The sequence below is a fragment of the Neovison vison genome, chromosome 9, assembly GCF_020171115.1.
Source record: "Neovison vison isolate M4711 chromosome 9, ASM_NN_V1, whole genome shotgun sequence".
NCBI classification, from domain to species: domain Eukaryota; kingdom Metazoa; phylum Chordata; class Mammalia; order Carnivora; family Mustelidae; genus Neogale; species Neogale vison.
Window position 1 is genome coordinate 12,572,023 of NC_058099.1, and position 16,927 is coordinate 12,588,949.

General features: G+C 48.6%; 1 protein-coding gene across 2 annotated transcripts in view; it reads left to right on the forward strand.

Moving 5' to 3' along the window:
- TTLL11 (tubulin tyrosine ligase like 11) overlaps positions 1 to 16,927 on the forward strand; it is a 225,814-nt gene that overhangs the window by 101,788 nt on the left and 107,099 nt on the right. For both annotated transcript variants that reach the window (XM_044264981.1, XM_044264982.1), the window contains one exon: positions 251 to 366. In XM_044264981.1, the coding sequence (XP_044120916.1) occupies positions 251 to 366 (116 nt within the window). The remainder of the gene's footprint in view (positions 1 to 250; positions 367 to 16,927) is intronic.

Here is a 16,927-nt window from a genome sequence, read left to right on the forward strand (position 1 = left end):
CATGGATGATTTTGATGGTTAGATAAACCTAGTGTTCTTTATGTACGTTTTCCCCTTTATGTCTTTTGTGGATTTGTTAAAGGAAATTGCCGTTGTAAAAGTAGCATGAAGGAAGCCTTTTAAAAATTCTCCTCTATAGATTGATATGAGCAAAACCTAACTAACCGCACAGCCAGTAGAGCTGGTGAGGATAGTCTCTTAGTACCAAGTCACTCCCTCTGCCGTAACACGGAATCCTTACCCATTCAAGCTTTCTCCAGGAGTGTTCGAAAATGTCCCCAGCCTTGTTGACGAGGAAGTGAAGGTGGCCGTGATCAGAGACACACTACGCCTCATGGACCCACTTAAGAACAAAAGAGAGAACCAGTAAGTATTTTTTATATCATTCATTTCTATCAACTCTGCTCCCTGTGTCCTAGCCACTCGGTTCTTGGAACATCGTAGCATGGTGAGATGTACATGTTAAACCATCAAAGCCATCATATTTTCATTTATGGTTATCAGCCTCCAAATACAGTGACTTAAAATCAGGAGGTGGAGACTTGTATATGAATCTGACATTTGGGATTCAGCTATGAATTTTTAGCTGATTGTTATTTGAATCTGGAAATTCTCTTCCAAAAACTCCCTTTCCCTTCTGAGATGGGATCCCCTCTTGCCCACCATTGTTCACAGAGTGCTTCTCTTGGAAATGCTCAAGCCTAGGGAGAGACCACAGGTCACTTGAACGTGATAAAGATCATTTTCTTTTTACCTTCTTTGTGACGTTTACACTCTGGCATTATAAGCTTTTTGTTTCAACATTCACAGAGCCACTTTAAGGAAGTTCTGAAATTCTATCATCTTTATGGCAATTATAATTCCCCTCCATTCCACCCACCCCAGGGTGCATAACCAAGATGGGGATGCTGGTGGGAGTACATGCCCCGCTCCTTCCTCCGGGGATCACCCCTGAAATGAATGGCATCTCATTTGGGCATTTTGTTTGTTATGTTTTTGCCAAGTTCCTGGCTCTCACAAAGTATGGGTTGAGTAAATATCGTTACGCTTGTTTGAGGCAGAAAAATCAAAGACAGGCATTTCAAACAGCATTCTTGATCCGCCACCCCTCCCCACCCCGGGCACATCAGATTGACCTAAACGCTCGCAAATGCAGCTCTTGTCAGCTGCAAGGTTCGAGACTGCAAGGAACACTGGCTTCCCCTTCCTAAGCCAGGCGTGTCCTGCAGGTCCCCGCACCGCAGCGCCTCACCAACTGGGCTCACGCTGAGATACCGTTAGAATATTCTGCGATGGAGCTTCTCCCTTGGCTGCGCATTAGAACCATCTGGAGAGCTTTCATAAATGCCGGTGTGAGGCCCCCACTTCCAGAGACACTGGTTTTAATTAGCCTGAACTGGAGGCCTGGCCGCATGAGTCTTCTGGGTCCCCTAGAGGGTCCTCCCAAGAGGCTGAGGTGGAGTGCCGCTGCCCCTCCGGAAGTTCGCTCTGGAGGAGTGTTGATCTTAGTGCTGAGTCGGGTTGGATGATACCACCTTGGCTGAGTGCCCCTCCCGAGTGTTCTCCACTGCAGAGTGCCACTGTTGGCGGGACTTGTCTGAGAAGGTTCACCTGCTGTCCGCAGGGCCCGTCCTGCAAGGCGCGGGTCCCACCAATTAGAGCTGCAAAGTGGCGTCCTGTTGGGTCCTGTGCACGCCCAGCGTGGCTCCCACAGCATAGCGGCCGGGAGCGCGACCAGGCAGGTGGTTGGCAGTTTAGTGAGATTAATTGCAATAAACCTCATTCCTTGAAAATAGACTCTCCAAGGGTTATTGATCTCCCTGATGGAGATGAGTCCTCCAGAGACCATACGGTGCTCTGGGGAGGTGCAGGGGGCTGCCCCATGTCAGTGTGGCACATTAGAGCAACTCTTTAAAGATGACCTTGACACACGAGCACTCTGATTTTGTTGGTGGCAACAAATTCGAAAGCCATTGTGTGGCTGCCAAAGATAGGAAGGGATGTAAGAGAATCACTGTATTTTCACATTAAACGGTATCAAAACACAATTAGCTTTCTTTTCCTTGGTTTAGTGGTTTTGCTTTTCCTACACCTGGCATTCTGGATCATCTTTGAGAGCTGTAGATCGAAAATTGAGTAGCAATGGGGCACAGGACCAGGATGAGAAAGCCATTCACAACTTATCAATCTAAGTAGCAGAACCTGGTTTTAAAGGAAGGAGTGTTGCCTTTTTTTTTTTTTTAATTGATAACCAGGAACAGTTGAAACTTTTAGAACCTGACCTTGATTCTAATATAAAACCCTTCTATCTCCCTCTTTCTAGCTCCCTCTATTCTTACCTGTTAACATAACAGTGCATATTAATAGCCAAATGTCATTTACCGATAATTTCCCTAAATTTCACCTTAAAAAAAAAAAACCCAACAATGATTCTCTATGAAAGCACTTTGTAATCTGTAAAGTGCATTTATGTAAAGAATAATTATTACCATTTTGGTAATTTTATCATGCAGAAAAAAAGGCTAACATTATCCTCAACTCCCCTGTGTAGAAATGTATCAGAATAACTTGAAAGAGCACCATATTTATGCCCACGGAAAGTGCCCAGGGTAGTAGTACTGAATCGTAAGTGCCCAAAGCTGAAACCACATGGTTCTGGCTGCAGGAAACGTCGTCACAGAGACTTCTGGGCTGGGAGGCAGCTTTAGAAACCAGAGTGTCTTGTGTTTATTTATTTATATTTTTAAAAGATTTTTATTTATTTATTTGATAGAGATTACAAGTAGGCAGAGAGGAAGTCAGAGAGAGGAGGAAGCAGGCACCCTGCTGAGCAGAAAGCCTGAAGTGGGACTCGATCCCAGGACCCTGGGATCATGACCTGAGCCGAAGGCAGAGGCTTTAACCCACTGAGCCACCCAGGCGCCCCGTGTCTTGTGTTTAAATAGGATCTGACCTAACCCTTTAAAAACAACTGATGACCCTTGCCTTTTACTACACGTCTTTAGCCAAAGAGGGTCTAAAGTGTCCCTCCCTAGTTCCTTCTTGAGTACCGTGAGGTGGGTCCTCACTCTCTCCATACAGATTGAAGATAAACAGTAGATAGGTGTCCTGACCTCTTCATTCCTCTGAATGTCCTCGGGAAGTTGCAGAGGGGGCTCATGTCCGTGCCTGGGCCTCTTCACACTCCTCGGGGACTTACGGGCTAGGGTCGGTTTCCTGGTGGGACTGAAAGCTGTCCTCATGCCTTCCCCGGGAACGGGAACCTGTGACTGCTGGTACCCATTTTGGCATAGCAGGAGGCTCTCTCTTGAGCCCAGAGACACCAGATTCAAGTTCTGACCTTGGGGATGTGGAGGAGCTGGGTGAGCCTCGGTGTCCTTTTCTATTAAATGACATTTAAATGAAACAGGAAACCGATTGGTAATTAGTAGCTACTTAAATGCTTAGCTCACTACTCAACAATAAAATTCTCTACTAGAGTATGAGAAAACAAAAACAAGGCTTAGCTATCATTATATTTTCTGGTATACTTAAAGTAGAATTTTGAGTTGAAAACCAGAGACATATCCTAAAACTGAGGATGCTGGATCACTGTGGACTAGAAATGACATGGGAGCTGGTTGCCAATGGAACATTCTGTTTCCAAGGAGCAAGATGTCACTGTTCCAGGCATATTTCTTTGTTGGATTGGGAGAAAATACATTTGGCCCCTGAAGGAATAAAATAGCTACCATATGAGAGCTCTTTTGAACTAAGATAACGTTTTATAATATCTAGTGACTCTGATTTACATCGTAGGGTTCTTCGGAGGCACTGAAGGGACAGGGGAAAGGGGAGGCTCATGGGGTGGGACTCTGGAAATGTCATGTATATGGTGGTAACATTCACATAGTATAAAATTAGGTATTTAAATTCCATAGCATTTAGTATATTCACAGAGTTATGCAATAAACACCCCTATCTAGTTCCGAAATGTTTTGTCACCCCAAAAGGAAATCCTGTACCTATGAAATAGCCACTCCTCATTTCTACCTCTACCAACCTACTCTCTGCCTCTGGCTATATTTATGCTAAATACTTCATATAAGTAGAATCATACAGTATGTAATATTTGTGTCTGCTTTCACCGAGTGGTTGTTTTTTTTTTTAAGATTTTATTTGTTTATTTGACAGACAGAGATCACAAGTAGGCAGAGAGGCAGGCAGAGAGAGAGGAGGAAGCAGGCTGTCCGCGGAGCAGAGAGCCCAATGTGGGGCTTGATCCCAGGACCCTGGGATCATGATCCCAGCCGAAGGCAGAGGCTTTAACCCACTGAGCCACCCAAGTGCCCCATCACTTAGTGTGTTTTTGAAGTTCACCCATGCTGAAACACATATTGGTGCTTTATTCCTTTTTCTGACCAAATAATATTCCATTATATGGATATACCATATTTTATTATCCATCTGTCACTCCATAGACATTTGGGTGGAAGCAATGAACTCTTTTATATTTCAGTGTTCTGTAGGTTTCATTTGAGAACAAAGAATCTTTCCTGCTACAAGACATTTTTAAAATTCCCAGTTTAGTTCAATCCCCTCATTTTATTGGGAGAAGTACAGACGGTGAGAATCGGAAGGGTTCTTAGAGACCATCATGCCGTTGGGCGCCTGGCTGGTTCAGTGGGTTAAGCCTCTGCCTTCGGGTCAAGTTATGATCTCAGGGTCCTGGGATTGAGCCCCACATCGGGCTCTCTGCTCAGCGGGGAGCTTGCTTCCTCCTCTCTCTCCGCCTGCATCTCTGCCTACTTGTGATCTCTGTCTGTCAAATAAATAAAAAAATAAACCTTAAAAAAAAGAAAAAGAAAAGAAACCATCGTGCTAGTCAGCTCCCTGGCCAAGACTCTCCCTCCTAAAGGTCCCTGCATAGGAGAAGCAAGTGTCCATGTGGGGCACAGGTATGGCATCAGTCTGGTCTGGGGGGAGGTTTTCAATCTCTGATCACTGTACTATGAGCTTGGCCAAGACACCCTGCTTTCTGATCTGGTCTCTAACATGGGGATCGAGCGATCTCCTGGGCCGGATTGTCATGGTCACCACATGAAGTGACACCTAGGGGAGAGCCTCATGTCGTCTGAAGACATTAGACAAATGCCAGTTCTTAGGTCCACCAGGTGGCCAGTCAGGTCTTGAAGTTCTGTTCATGGTGACAAGCATTCCCCAGCGACCGAGGCAGCCCATCTGAGTCATGTACATGACGGTTCTGCACACGGGATCATGCAAGACAAAACCTAAACGACACAGTCACAGAGCTAGTTGGAGGCAGTGTGGGGACCGGATTCTTGTTCCTGACTTTGACACCAGCGTCACTTCGCCTTGCCCCGTTGCTCCAGGGACCTCCAGCTTTGCCTTGGATTCAAAGCTAAGCTCGTAAGATAAGGAAGAAAAAAATCGGGGGAATCAATGGAGACTTGTCCTTTCCTGAAGGGCCTTGGGAGGCCTAAGTCTGTCTTTTTTAAAACTCCTATCCAAAGCAGAAGTAAACAAAGTAATCAGGCATTCCCTGATTATTTAGAAAACAAAGTGATTGCCCATCAATTGATTCATTTGTGGAAGGTTGGTCTACCCTGGGGAGCCATCTTACTGGCATTTTTCTCCTCTTTCTGAATGTAGGTATTTCTGGTAACTGGGTGGCTTTCCCAGGAAACATAGGCTAAGGGCTATGGTTAGGGTTAGGATTAGGGACAGTGGACCCCAGAGAAGCGTAAGTGAAGCCAGAGACAGGCTTGGAGGAATTGGAGGCGACTTTTTCAACATTGTGCTGCCACATAGTGTCCGTGAGCTGTGGTGTAGACGGCCCGGCCCATCTCTTATTCAGAAATGTGTATTTTGGAACACGGCTTCTGCAAGACATGGAAACCCCCTTCCCCACAGCAACATCTCACCTTCTCCCAGTTTTGCTTACTTCCTACCACAGCAACAACCCGGTGGATTATAAAGGGAGGAGTCAGGCTGGGCACAGTGGCTTTTGCCCAGATTCAGTCAGGTTTGTCCTGTGAAGGCTTCACTGGGAGCTCGGGCTTTTCTTCTCACCTTGAGTCCAAGAATATCCCTTGGATCCTGCACCATGTTGGACCAATGAATTAAGTGAATCCCCAAATTAGGTTGATTCTACGTAGACTCTGGGTTAAAGGTGGAACATTCTAAGAGAAATGAGACCAGGGAATCTCCCCGTGGCTCACTTTCGCCGCTGGGGCTTGTACAAGACCAAGAAATATAATTCTGTCCTGTCCTGGAGAAGAGTACCAAAAACACACGAACCAGAGGCCCTCCAAGCCCAGACCCCTGCCACTTAACCTGGCAGAATATCCTACTGAAATGCCCTCAGTGGCAGGGAAGAGGGACTCCTGAAATGTCTGGACCAAACACACCTTCTTAAGTGCGGGACACCATCTTCCTCACCAGAGAGCTCTGTCGCCAGCAGTAGTCGGAAGAGTCACAGAACTGTCCTGTCCCATCCGTGCTGGCACAGCTGACATTTGCTGAAATTCTGGGTTTCACTGATTCCTAAGGATCCCTCTGTAGCAACACCCTATAGATCAGCACACAGGAACACCAAGCACCTTTGAAGACTTCACATAAATCAGGAGTCTGGGTCAGAGAGACACGAGTATTTGCATATTTATTTGCATGTCATTGACACCCTGCGAGGATTAGAGACCCCACCCCCCCCCCACCCCCGCTCTTGGCTTTTAGAGTATTTGCGGACTTACTACTGCGTGCCAGGGAGAAGTCTTTCAGAACTGAATTAGCTCACAGGCCCACGGGGGAGACAAGACCCACACACATAAATAAATCTGTAGGATAGAAAGTGCAAAGTGCCTAAAGGGAGAGACAGATGGCCAAGGGAGGAAAATGTAAGGAAAGAGTATTTACTGATCAGAAGAGTTAAAGAAAAAATTCTGGCAAGAAGGAGAGGGCATTTGAACCGAGGTTTAAAGGAAGAGTAATATTTGAGAAACACACCAGTGGAAAGACATCCGCGGTGGAGGAAACAAAGCCGTTGTTGGGGGAACTTAAGGAGTTCGAGTCCGCTCGAGAGGCAGGTGTGCGAAGCGGATTCGCAGAGGGGAGGTGCTGCTGGAGAAGCAGGTGAAGACCCAGAGGCCAGAGGGGCATGGCCTTGAACGGCAGGCTTAGAGAGTCAAAGCTTGTTCTCAATCCCATTAACTACACAACATTTTGTCTACCTGTGTATTTTTTCCTGGAGAGAAGGCCAGGAATTCCATCACGTTCAAGAAGTTGAGGACCCCCACAGTCCTATTCTCGTCAGAGGCCACAGCGAGCCGGAGCAGTTTGTCCACGGTTCGGTGTTGTGGCTTCAGGATACAGCGTGCCCTCTGTGCCTCGAAATGTCTCCCATTTTGGATGGCGGTCAGCAGACTAGAAAAATGTGCACGCATTTTCAAGTAAGAACAGACAGGAAATGACTAATGATAAGTGCATTATGTTATGGGCCAGAAATAAAACCAGACAACTCTCTTCCATTTGGAAGTGTTTAAACATTAAGTCAGAAGTTACCAGTAAAAGCCTCTTTCGGGTGAAGTTTGTTGAGCAGGAGGCATTTCCGAGACTTATGGGGAAGGTGGAATTTCCTGAGCTGAGTGAGAGTGTCATCTCGGAGACCATTAGACAGGAGCCGGGCCCCTCCACCCGCAGGCAGGCCCGCTGTCCCTCTCGCCCCGCCAGGAGCAGACGAGACACTGGACAACCGTATGGCCAGTCAGGCACCATTATGGGGTGACACGGAGTTCTGTGGGGGCCCTTCCAGAATCCTTCCAGGTAGTAGTGGGGGTGGCGAAGGTATTTGGAAATCTCCTTATTGGAGTTGCTTCAGTGAGCCTTAAATGTTCACGGGCTTTTAAATGAGGAGCTGTTAGCTTTTTGGAAAGAGACAGTGTGGCCTGGGTTCGGGAGAACGAGGTTTTGGTACCGGATCTTCTTGGCCTCGGCTGAGTCACTGTCCTTTTCCTGCACCTGGTTTCCTCATCAGAAACAAAATCAAGAATGGAAGCAAGGGATGCCAGGTCTGCTGAGCCCGTGCCCTGAGAGAGAATGGGGGTGAAGCTATTTAGTACATGGAGGAGATATGAGCCCACAGGGCGCCATCGTATCATTACCTGGGTGGGCTCAGGTAAACACTGGGCAGGGACGCGGCTTGTCGTCTTTAAGTACAGAACAGGAGTGCGTCTGAGTGATGGGTTGTCTCCTCTGAGGAAGCTCTGTGGCCGGCTAGGTGGCTACTTCCTTTCCCGTAATGTTCCACACCAGAGTGACTAAAATGGGAGCCAGTGTGTGGAGAACGCCGACACACAAGCAGGATCTACATGTGACACAAGAGAGAACAGACCTGACAGAAACTTATTTGCATGTGGCTGTGCGTCCCAGACTGCGAACCTGTGGGAAGTTCAGAAGAAGGCAGGGTGAGCCAAGGATTAGGTGGAACCCCATGAAATGGTTGATATCCGACCTTTTGGTGAGGGACCTACAAGAATGGCAGTTTCCAATGGTTCTGCTGATAGCTGGCCTGGAGTGGTCAAGGCCACCTTCTTGAGGGAGGTAGGGCTTATGTTCCCTTGGGTTGGGTCTGGTGAGAAAACAGAAACTGGTTTGGGGAGAAAGGATAGAGGTAGGTAGGGGGCAGGGCTGGGGAGTGTCATGGCTGTCCAGGACCGCCAGGCATGCTTCCAGAAGGGCCCTGTGAGATGGAAACGTCAGAGATTTCTCTTCAACACACTTCCTATTAATTTTCTCCTCAGTATAAAAGTAGTATACGCTCCTTATAAAAAAAAAATTGGAACATACTGAAAAGTGTATAGCATGTAAGAAAAACCTCCTTCAAATTCAAGCACCCAGGAATTAACCTTCATTAACTTTATAGTTCATAAAAATAGTATGTTCTTCTCTTTCATTTTTTTTTAAAGATTTTATTTATTTATTTGACAGAGACAGAGATCACGGTAGGCAGAGAGGCAGGCAGAGAGAGAGGAAAGCAGGCTCCCCGCTGAGCAGAGAGCCCGATGTGAGGCTCGATCCCAGGACCCTGAGACCATGACTGGAGCCAAAGGCAGAGGCTTAACCCACTGAGCCACCCAGGCGCCCCTTCTCTTTCATTTTGTAGCTGAGGCTGCACGATCTATATCATTTCTGCGCGCTGTTTTTATTTTTCTCCTTTGTACGTGACAGCGATTTCCCCTTCGTGTACGGAGCTCTGTGAGCAGCATAACCGGCATCAATGGCTGAGTCAGAGCCGGCCTCCGTGTTGGGGAATGTTTCGTTTATTTCCAGCGTCTTGTGCTTAAAGCTCTGTGTGCAGCGCAGGATGTTGTCTTAGCCTGGAGGGAGCCCCCGAGGAAGTGGGAAAGGAGTCCCGGCTTGTGTTTTGAATGCACAGGTAGGCGACCCAGCGGGTGAGAGTGGGCACTGGGCTGAATCCAGGCACCGTCGCTGACAGATGAAAACGGGACAGAACTTCCTCCCCTTTCCGTCCTTCGGTTTCTCCCTCTGTAACAGGGAGTTTGCAATAGGTTGTTCCTAAAGCTACAGAGCAATGAAAACTTCTTAATTTGGGGGGGAGAGAAACATGCTGCTTATCCCTAAAGACTATTTGTCTTGGGAAATGTCCAATCTGAGTGTTTTAAATAAGTCAAACAATTTGTGTAACCTGGGGACTTTCTTTTTTTAAGGGAAAAACAGTGCGAAGGAAGAGGTGGGCCAAGTAAGTGGGAAGGGAGCTCCAGCAGTGACGGGTTAATCTTTGGCTGTGAGGATGGATTTGATTTCCCTCTAATTATCTGCTAGATTAAAAGAAATGAAAGATCAAAATTAAAGCCAGTTTTAGTCATTTGAAAGCCCTTGGATATCACACCAAATGGTGGGCAATATTCTCCAATTGGTTTCATTCCTTTGTTCAATTTCCATTTTTTCCTTCACTTTCAATAGCAAAAGAGCCCCCAGGCAACCCTCCCCACATAGGTTAATGCGAGGGGGTGGGAAGAGGAGGAACCCGAGCGGCTCAGAACCATGGGACCCACCCCCAAGCTCATCCCCCTCTGGGGCGCTCCCAGCCGCAGTGAGGCTCAGCGGCTCAGTGTGTGCACTCCGGGCGGGGGTGGGTATCTGCATTTGCCTGGAGAGGATCGCTTTCTTCTCCGGACGGTCCACGCCTCTGCAGCACCGGAGGCCAGTCTGGAGAAGCTGCTGACACAGGCATGAGTGCATACACGTGTGCGTGAATGAGTGAGTGGCGAGGTATCTTTCCACGTGGCCCCGTGCTGGAGGCTGGGTCAGGGGCGCCCCTGAGCCTCTGTGCGGTGCAGGGTACGGGGGGGAGCCCCGGCAGCAACGTGAGCAGGAAGGAGGCAGCAAGAGGGGCCCGGGCAGAGAATACAAGTCCCCATGAGGACCCCAGGGCCGGAGAGCACGGGGCTCTCGGGGCGCAGAAAGGAGTCCAGAACTCCAGCTGCACACAGCACTCATAAAAGCTCCAAGCCTGAAACAGCTCCACACTGTCCCCGAACAGAAAAATACACCCATCACGGATATTCACTCCTCGGAGTACTCTGTGTGAACCACAGCTCTGCACGTCAGTGTGGACATTGAACAAAGTTGTATCTGCAGTAGGGTTCCAACAAAATAAAATTTAGAACAGGCAAAACTCAACTTTATTTGGTAGAGATGTAACCCTAAGTGGCAAAAGCATAAAGAAAAGCAAGGACAGGTTGTGAAAGTTTCAGAGAGTTGCTTCTGGTCAGGGATAGGGAGACAAGGTGTGACCCGAGAGGGGCAGAGTTGGGGACAGAGACCTCGGCCATGCTCTGGTTCTTCACCAGCTCTAGGATCAGACAGAAGGGGGTTTGTTCCGGGTCTCATGATTGTGGGCAAGTTGCCTGACCTCTCCGAGTCCCGGTGTCCTCCTCTGCACAATGGGACAACAGGTAGCTGCGAGAGTCCCATAGGGACCAAAGCAGGTCTCCGGGTACACTCGTTCCACGGTGTCTCTTGAGTTCCTACTGAGTATGTACACGTGTTACCTGGTGCAGCTGTCGCCAGGCTGCATGGAAGCCTGCCCTAGACGTTAGTGGGACCTGAGGGAGGAGACACGCTGATATCCGAGCCTCCCACCAGCCAGGCTGCATGGAAGCCTGCCCTAGACGTTAGTGGGACCTGAGCGAGGAGACACGCTGATATCCGAGCCTCCCACCAGCCCCTCCTCCTCTTCCCACTCCTGACTCCATCCGCCATTGCAAGGGATGGGGAGATTCTCCAGGTCACGTGGCCTAAGCTCTGTCTGCACCAACCCGCACCCCGAGCGTCTCAATCGGCTATCCATCATATCTAGGGAGAGCACACCAGGAGCACCCTTTGCCCTTGAAAGGATGTACTCGGCCATTCAGGAGGGAACACCAGGGTCCTGTGTACCAGAAGATGTGGGGCACAGACCCCATGTGGGCACGTCTGCTTGGCCTAGAGGATACCTTACTCCACAAGGAGGGGGGCTACCAGAGCTCTCCAGTGGAGAGCCCAGGGGCTGCTGGCCAGCTCTGAGTGCAGTATCTTTTGTAAGATTCTTACGTGGGGGTGCTTAGTTATCTCAGGGATGCTTGGCCATGGGCTCTTCTGGGGTCTCAGTGGCAGGCTAAGAGGAAGGATCAAAACCAGGAAACTGGGGGAAATGGGAAGGGGCTGCGGAGGGGCGGGACGGGGCCAGTAGCCCAAATTGTAATCTGGGTCTATGTTCTCATTTCCACGGCAGTGAAGGTGGTGGAGTCCTTGGGCACTGGCGGGAGGAGCCTCCTGACTTCAAGCTATCCAGCCAACTTGAGGAAGGACTGAGAGCCCTAGTGCCTCCCCTGGGAGTGTGGGGGCCGGGAGCTGGCGGTAGGAGGAGAGTGGCAGTGACCATGCTTCAGCCACGGAGCCTGGAGTTTGAGATAGAACCGTGGCCCTATTGGAATGCCAGCGTGGCAGCCAGGATGGCACAGCTGGGCATCAGTCTCTGGGTCTGAGTCAGCAAGCCCCCCCACCCCAGGCCCCCTTCTGCTTGTGCTTTCCGGTCTGTTCATGCACTCCCCGCTGCGGCCAGCATGGGCCGTAGGGCTGGATGGAGAGAGTCCTCAGATGCAGGCCCTGAGAGCCCATAACTGAGTAGAGGCAGAGGGGCAAGGCTGCGCAGGCTGTGCACGGATGGTTCCTGAACTTGAGCAGCCTGTGAGATACCCCCCACCCCACCTGTGTGTGGGTGTGGCTGCCGGGGGAGGGGGTGTTAGAGGCCAAATGGCTGAGTCCCACCCCCAGCGTTCTGACTGTTCTGCATTACAGGGTCCGGGGTAATACAGATGCCACTGGTCCAGGCACAACACAATTCTTTGAGAAGCACTTGCCTGGCAGCCCCGGGCCTGTGTCCATCCCGGGCCATCTGAGGACTCTGGGCAGCAGCCCCTCGGCCCCGGCTGGGGTTTGGCACTCTGCTCTCAGTTGGGTAGCTAGGAGGACTGTCCTTATGCAAAAGAGATAGGCAAGGCCCCGGGGGAAGAAGGCCACTGGAGACACTTGCCAATAACACAACCCTTACTCATGTGTGTAGCGACCACAGAATTGAAAAGGCAAAGCAGAGACACTGCATAATTTCACGTTTTAATTAATGTTTCCTTTCCCTGCCTTTCTGTGCTGGCTTCATAGGTTGGGTCAATATGAAATGATTATAAAATCTAACTTTGAAGGCACAAGCCACCCCCTTGGAAATGATCTTCCAACGAGGGAGAAACGTTGCAGATTTCTTCCTCTCTTCCTCCTCTTCCGGCTGGTTTGCAGGCCAAGTCCTAGATGCATTCTTAATTTGAGACTTCCTCTGCAGCAGAGCAAGTGGTGGGGAAAATTTTTTCTCTAGGCAACAGCAACATTTCTGTCTCGTTTATTTGGTTTTGTGCTGTAACATGACAGCTATGGGGCCCCTGATTCGAACTTAGGTCCTCCTAGGACTGCACCGTTCACGATCAGTAAATACAGCAGGTTGCAGATTTTAGCCATTTCATTATCTCAGATGGAAATGAATGCTTTCTGGCCTCGTGAATAGTTTTAAATGTATTTTTAAAAAAATACAATAGACAAGTTGTATTTCACTCCCAAATGTCTTCGTAGTTCTGATCCGTTTTGGCATTATCTGATTGTCCCGAGGCCGTGAGCTGTACTTGTCTTCCAGGGATGTGGTGGTAAAGTTACTTTGTCCTAAACCGTGGAGGAGTCTAAGACATGTATAGAGGACAGGTCGTCTTTGCCCCATTTAGTTTGTCCTTGGGTCTGCAAATGTCCTTGCTGGCAATGGAAGCTGGAGCCATGCTTTTTCATAAATGGAGGGATAGTATTGTATAGGGGGGCAACAAAGGTTCTCGAATCCAGGGGGTCTGGGTCTGAATCTTGACTCACCTTTCCTCTTGCCCACTGTGAAACATGGGGGCGTTACTTAACTTCTCAGTCTCGGTTTCTTCATCTTTAAAGTGCGAGGAATAGCAACAATAAGTGCTTTTAATGGAATTATTGTGATTGTTAAATGAATAAAAATACATGAATCTGTAGCATAATGACTGGACATAAGTATAGTAAGTGGTAGTTATTTGACAATTACCCTTATTGCTGTCATTATACAAAGTGCCTGTCACAGCACCGAGCGCAGAGTTCAATCAATGGTAATTATTATTACTATTATTATCACCATAATTCGTACAGATGGACATATACCGGGAATACAGTTTTCCTCCATGCAAATTATATGTGTTTTATTTTTTAAGATATGGGAGCCAAGAGGAATTTACATGAGTAAATGAACATTTTAATGAAGTTTAGCAAGATTAAAGTAAATCAATGGTGCTCATATAAATAGTTTAATTAAGGTAATCCCTGATGCAAAACATTTGTTCAATTTGTGCCTCAAAATGAAAATGGGTTCCATGGGTTTTCAGGAACTTCTTCTCTTTGCCACACGTGGGTATGGGGACCTTAAACAAGAACTGTGGGGCGCCTGGGTGGTTCGTTGGATTAAGCGTCTGACTCTTGGTTTCAGCTCAGGTCATGATCTCAGGGTCTTGCGATGAAGCTCTGCTTTGGGCTCTGTGCTCAGTGTGGTATCTGCTTGAGATTCTCTCTCTCCCTCTCCCTCTGCCCTTACCCCCTCTCATTCTCTACCCACCCCCCAAGTAAATAAATAAAATCAGAAGAGAGGGAGGAAGGAAGGTTGGAAGGTAGAAAGGAAGGAGGAAAGGAAGAAAAAGAACAGCTTTCTCGTGGAAAGGCAGCTCTGCCCATAGAGGAGATGATGTAGGCTGGGAGTTAGGATCTTGGGCCCTGAGCTGGACTTTGGGGCTCCCCACCCTTCTCTGGGCTGTGACTTGTTCAACTCCAGAGTCTGCTATGGCCTGTAAATGTGATTTTCTGAGTGCTTGTGATTTGCTGCCTTTAAAAAAGAGAGCTATAAAAACTAAAAAGGAAGATTTCATCCTTTAAAACCTTGCGACTCTGCAAATTTTGCCAATTGCTTTTAAACCACTCGGTATCAGGTGCCAAATATATGAGGGAGGCTTAGTTGGAAATGGTGTTTGCCATCCGGAGTGTAAGCACGCGCACCGAATGTGTTCCTGACGGCCTCTTGCCACCCAGCTTCTTGCTTCCCAGCAGGGTGGTATGCTTCTCCGTTGCATTCAGAAGAAGCACTTTTATGTTTGTTACCAATGTTAATTAGTTTAGAGAAACAGGATTGTGTTGCTAAAAGTAGTTCCGGATACAGAAGGCCATTTCTGGTGCTCTGATAATCTGGCTGCTTCATCGGCGGGGGTTGGGGGGGGGTGGGAGGTACATTAGGAGGCTTTGCATGTTGTTCTTGCCCCAAGTTCATTGCTAGCCTCTTGCAAGCTGGTGAAGCCGTGCTTAGATGGTGCTCCCTCCCTGTGCGTAGCACCTGGGGATTTGGATCTTCCTATTCATCCTACCAGCGGTTTGTTGGTGGGAAATCTCTCCTCCTGTCTTGGTAGCCTGCTGAGTTGGCCTGCGACAGCCTGACAGTATGAGTGCATGAAGTCAGCGAGGCGGACGGGTGTGCCTTGCTGTAAGGGAGGGAAGGCATGCTGGTGCGGGAGACACGGCCCTCGTCTTGGTGGCCTTTCCGCCACGTGCTGAGGGTCAGGCCTGTGCCAGGGCCTGTGGACGGGAAGTGAACTCCGTGCGGCATCCCTGCCCAGCTCCACCATTTGGGCTCTTTACTGAGGGGCTTGATTGCTGAGGACCCTTCCTGTCCTAACACCATTGGCTCAGTTATTGGTAATAATGGCAACAGTTCTCAGGCTTGTTGCTGAAGTGGGCATTTTGGTACAAGCTGGCCATAGGCAGCTCTCTGGATGAGTTCCGAGTTACCCCAAAGTGTGTGCTTCCTTTCTGAACTTGCTTTATACCCCCACAGCAAGTTTGTTGTTGGCTCTTTTCGGGGGAGGGGCACAGTTTCCATAAACTGGTTCTTGGCTCCTCTTTTGTAGTTGAGAAATGCTTTGGTTAATTTTCTATTTTGGGCTCTTAGTGGCATTTCAACTGCTTTCTGTGTTACCTCAGGTTAAGATCTCAGGATTGGTAGGGGCTTGGCATCGTCTTGATTTATGACGTAGTCATTTGAAGCTGTGTTTTTTTCTTTTGGTTTCATATTTGAGTTATTTTGGGTGATATGATCCCATTCTCCCATTTTTCTCCTCCTTAAACTCTGGGTTCTAGTCTGAATTACGGGCATTGCATTCATACAGCCTAGTAATGCTCAGGGTGATTGGTCACATCCGTGCTGACACTGAAGCTGCCTCTTCTTCAGGAAAGAGCTCTGCCCCATCCCAGGTTTTATCTGTGAAAAGGGGATCATAACGGTTAGGATCTTTGAAGAAGGCCCAATCCACAGTCCTCTTTCCTGCCCAAGTTCTGACGTGATCAGGAATAAGACAAAGGAATAAAGGGGCTAGGGGCCAAAATATCAGTCATTATGGAAAAGGCGATGTTGGAGAATGAGTGCGAATGAGCCTCCCATGGTTGAGCCAGAGTGGGAGTCCTGAGAGCAAGGTTCCTCCCTGCCGCCCTGCCCCAGCAGGACTGCGGGAACCAGAGCCAGCCCTGGTGGCCGAGCCTGTGCTCCCAAGAGGACCAGGAGGGAGACCTGAGTGGCTTTTCCCATTTCTCTCTCCATACTCACCAATCAAAAAAGTTCCTTAATTTCCTCAAGGGTGGAGTGAGGTGTGGCAGAGAGAGGCCCAAGATGTCATGCAGAGTCCCCTCCTGTCACAGGGGAGGAAACACCCAGGGTAGGGAAACAGGGACCCCCCTCCCCCAAAGAACAACCACACTTACCTCACAGGAAGCAGAGGAGCAGGGGTTAAAAGGACAAGCTCTGGAGTCTGATAGATCCGGTTCCAAAACCCTAGTGTCCACTCACAGGCTGTGTGATCAGACACGAATTCCTTCACTTCTCGAAACCTCACCTGCAAAGCAGGAGAGAGAGGCTGTCTCTGTGAAAGTCAAGTGAGATAATCTGCTGGAATGCCAGGCGCATGGTAAGTGCTCAATAAATAATAGAGTCAGGAGAGAGAACACATAGAAATGTCCTTTGTAAATGATACACTCCTATAGAAATATGGGGAAGTGTTATTGCTTGTGCCGGTGATATTGACAAAATACGGAGTCCCCTTGCTACACAGTAGGGTCCGTGCCCCCAGGGTGGGCTTCTTTAAACAGGGCTGGGAGCACCTGTTGGCTTGAGATGATGCATGTCTTCTCTGGTCCACTCTTACAAAGAAGATCCACGAGCCAGGAGGGAAGAAGAAATTAAATTAGCGAGATACTGGAAGCATGAGAATGACCAGTCTTCTGA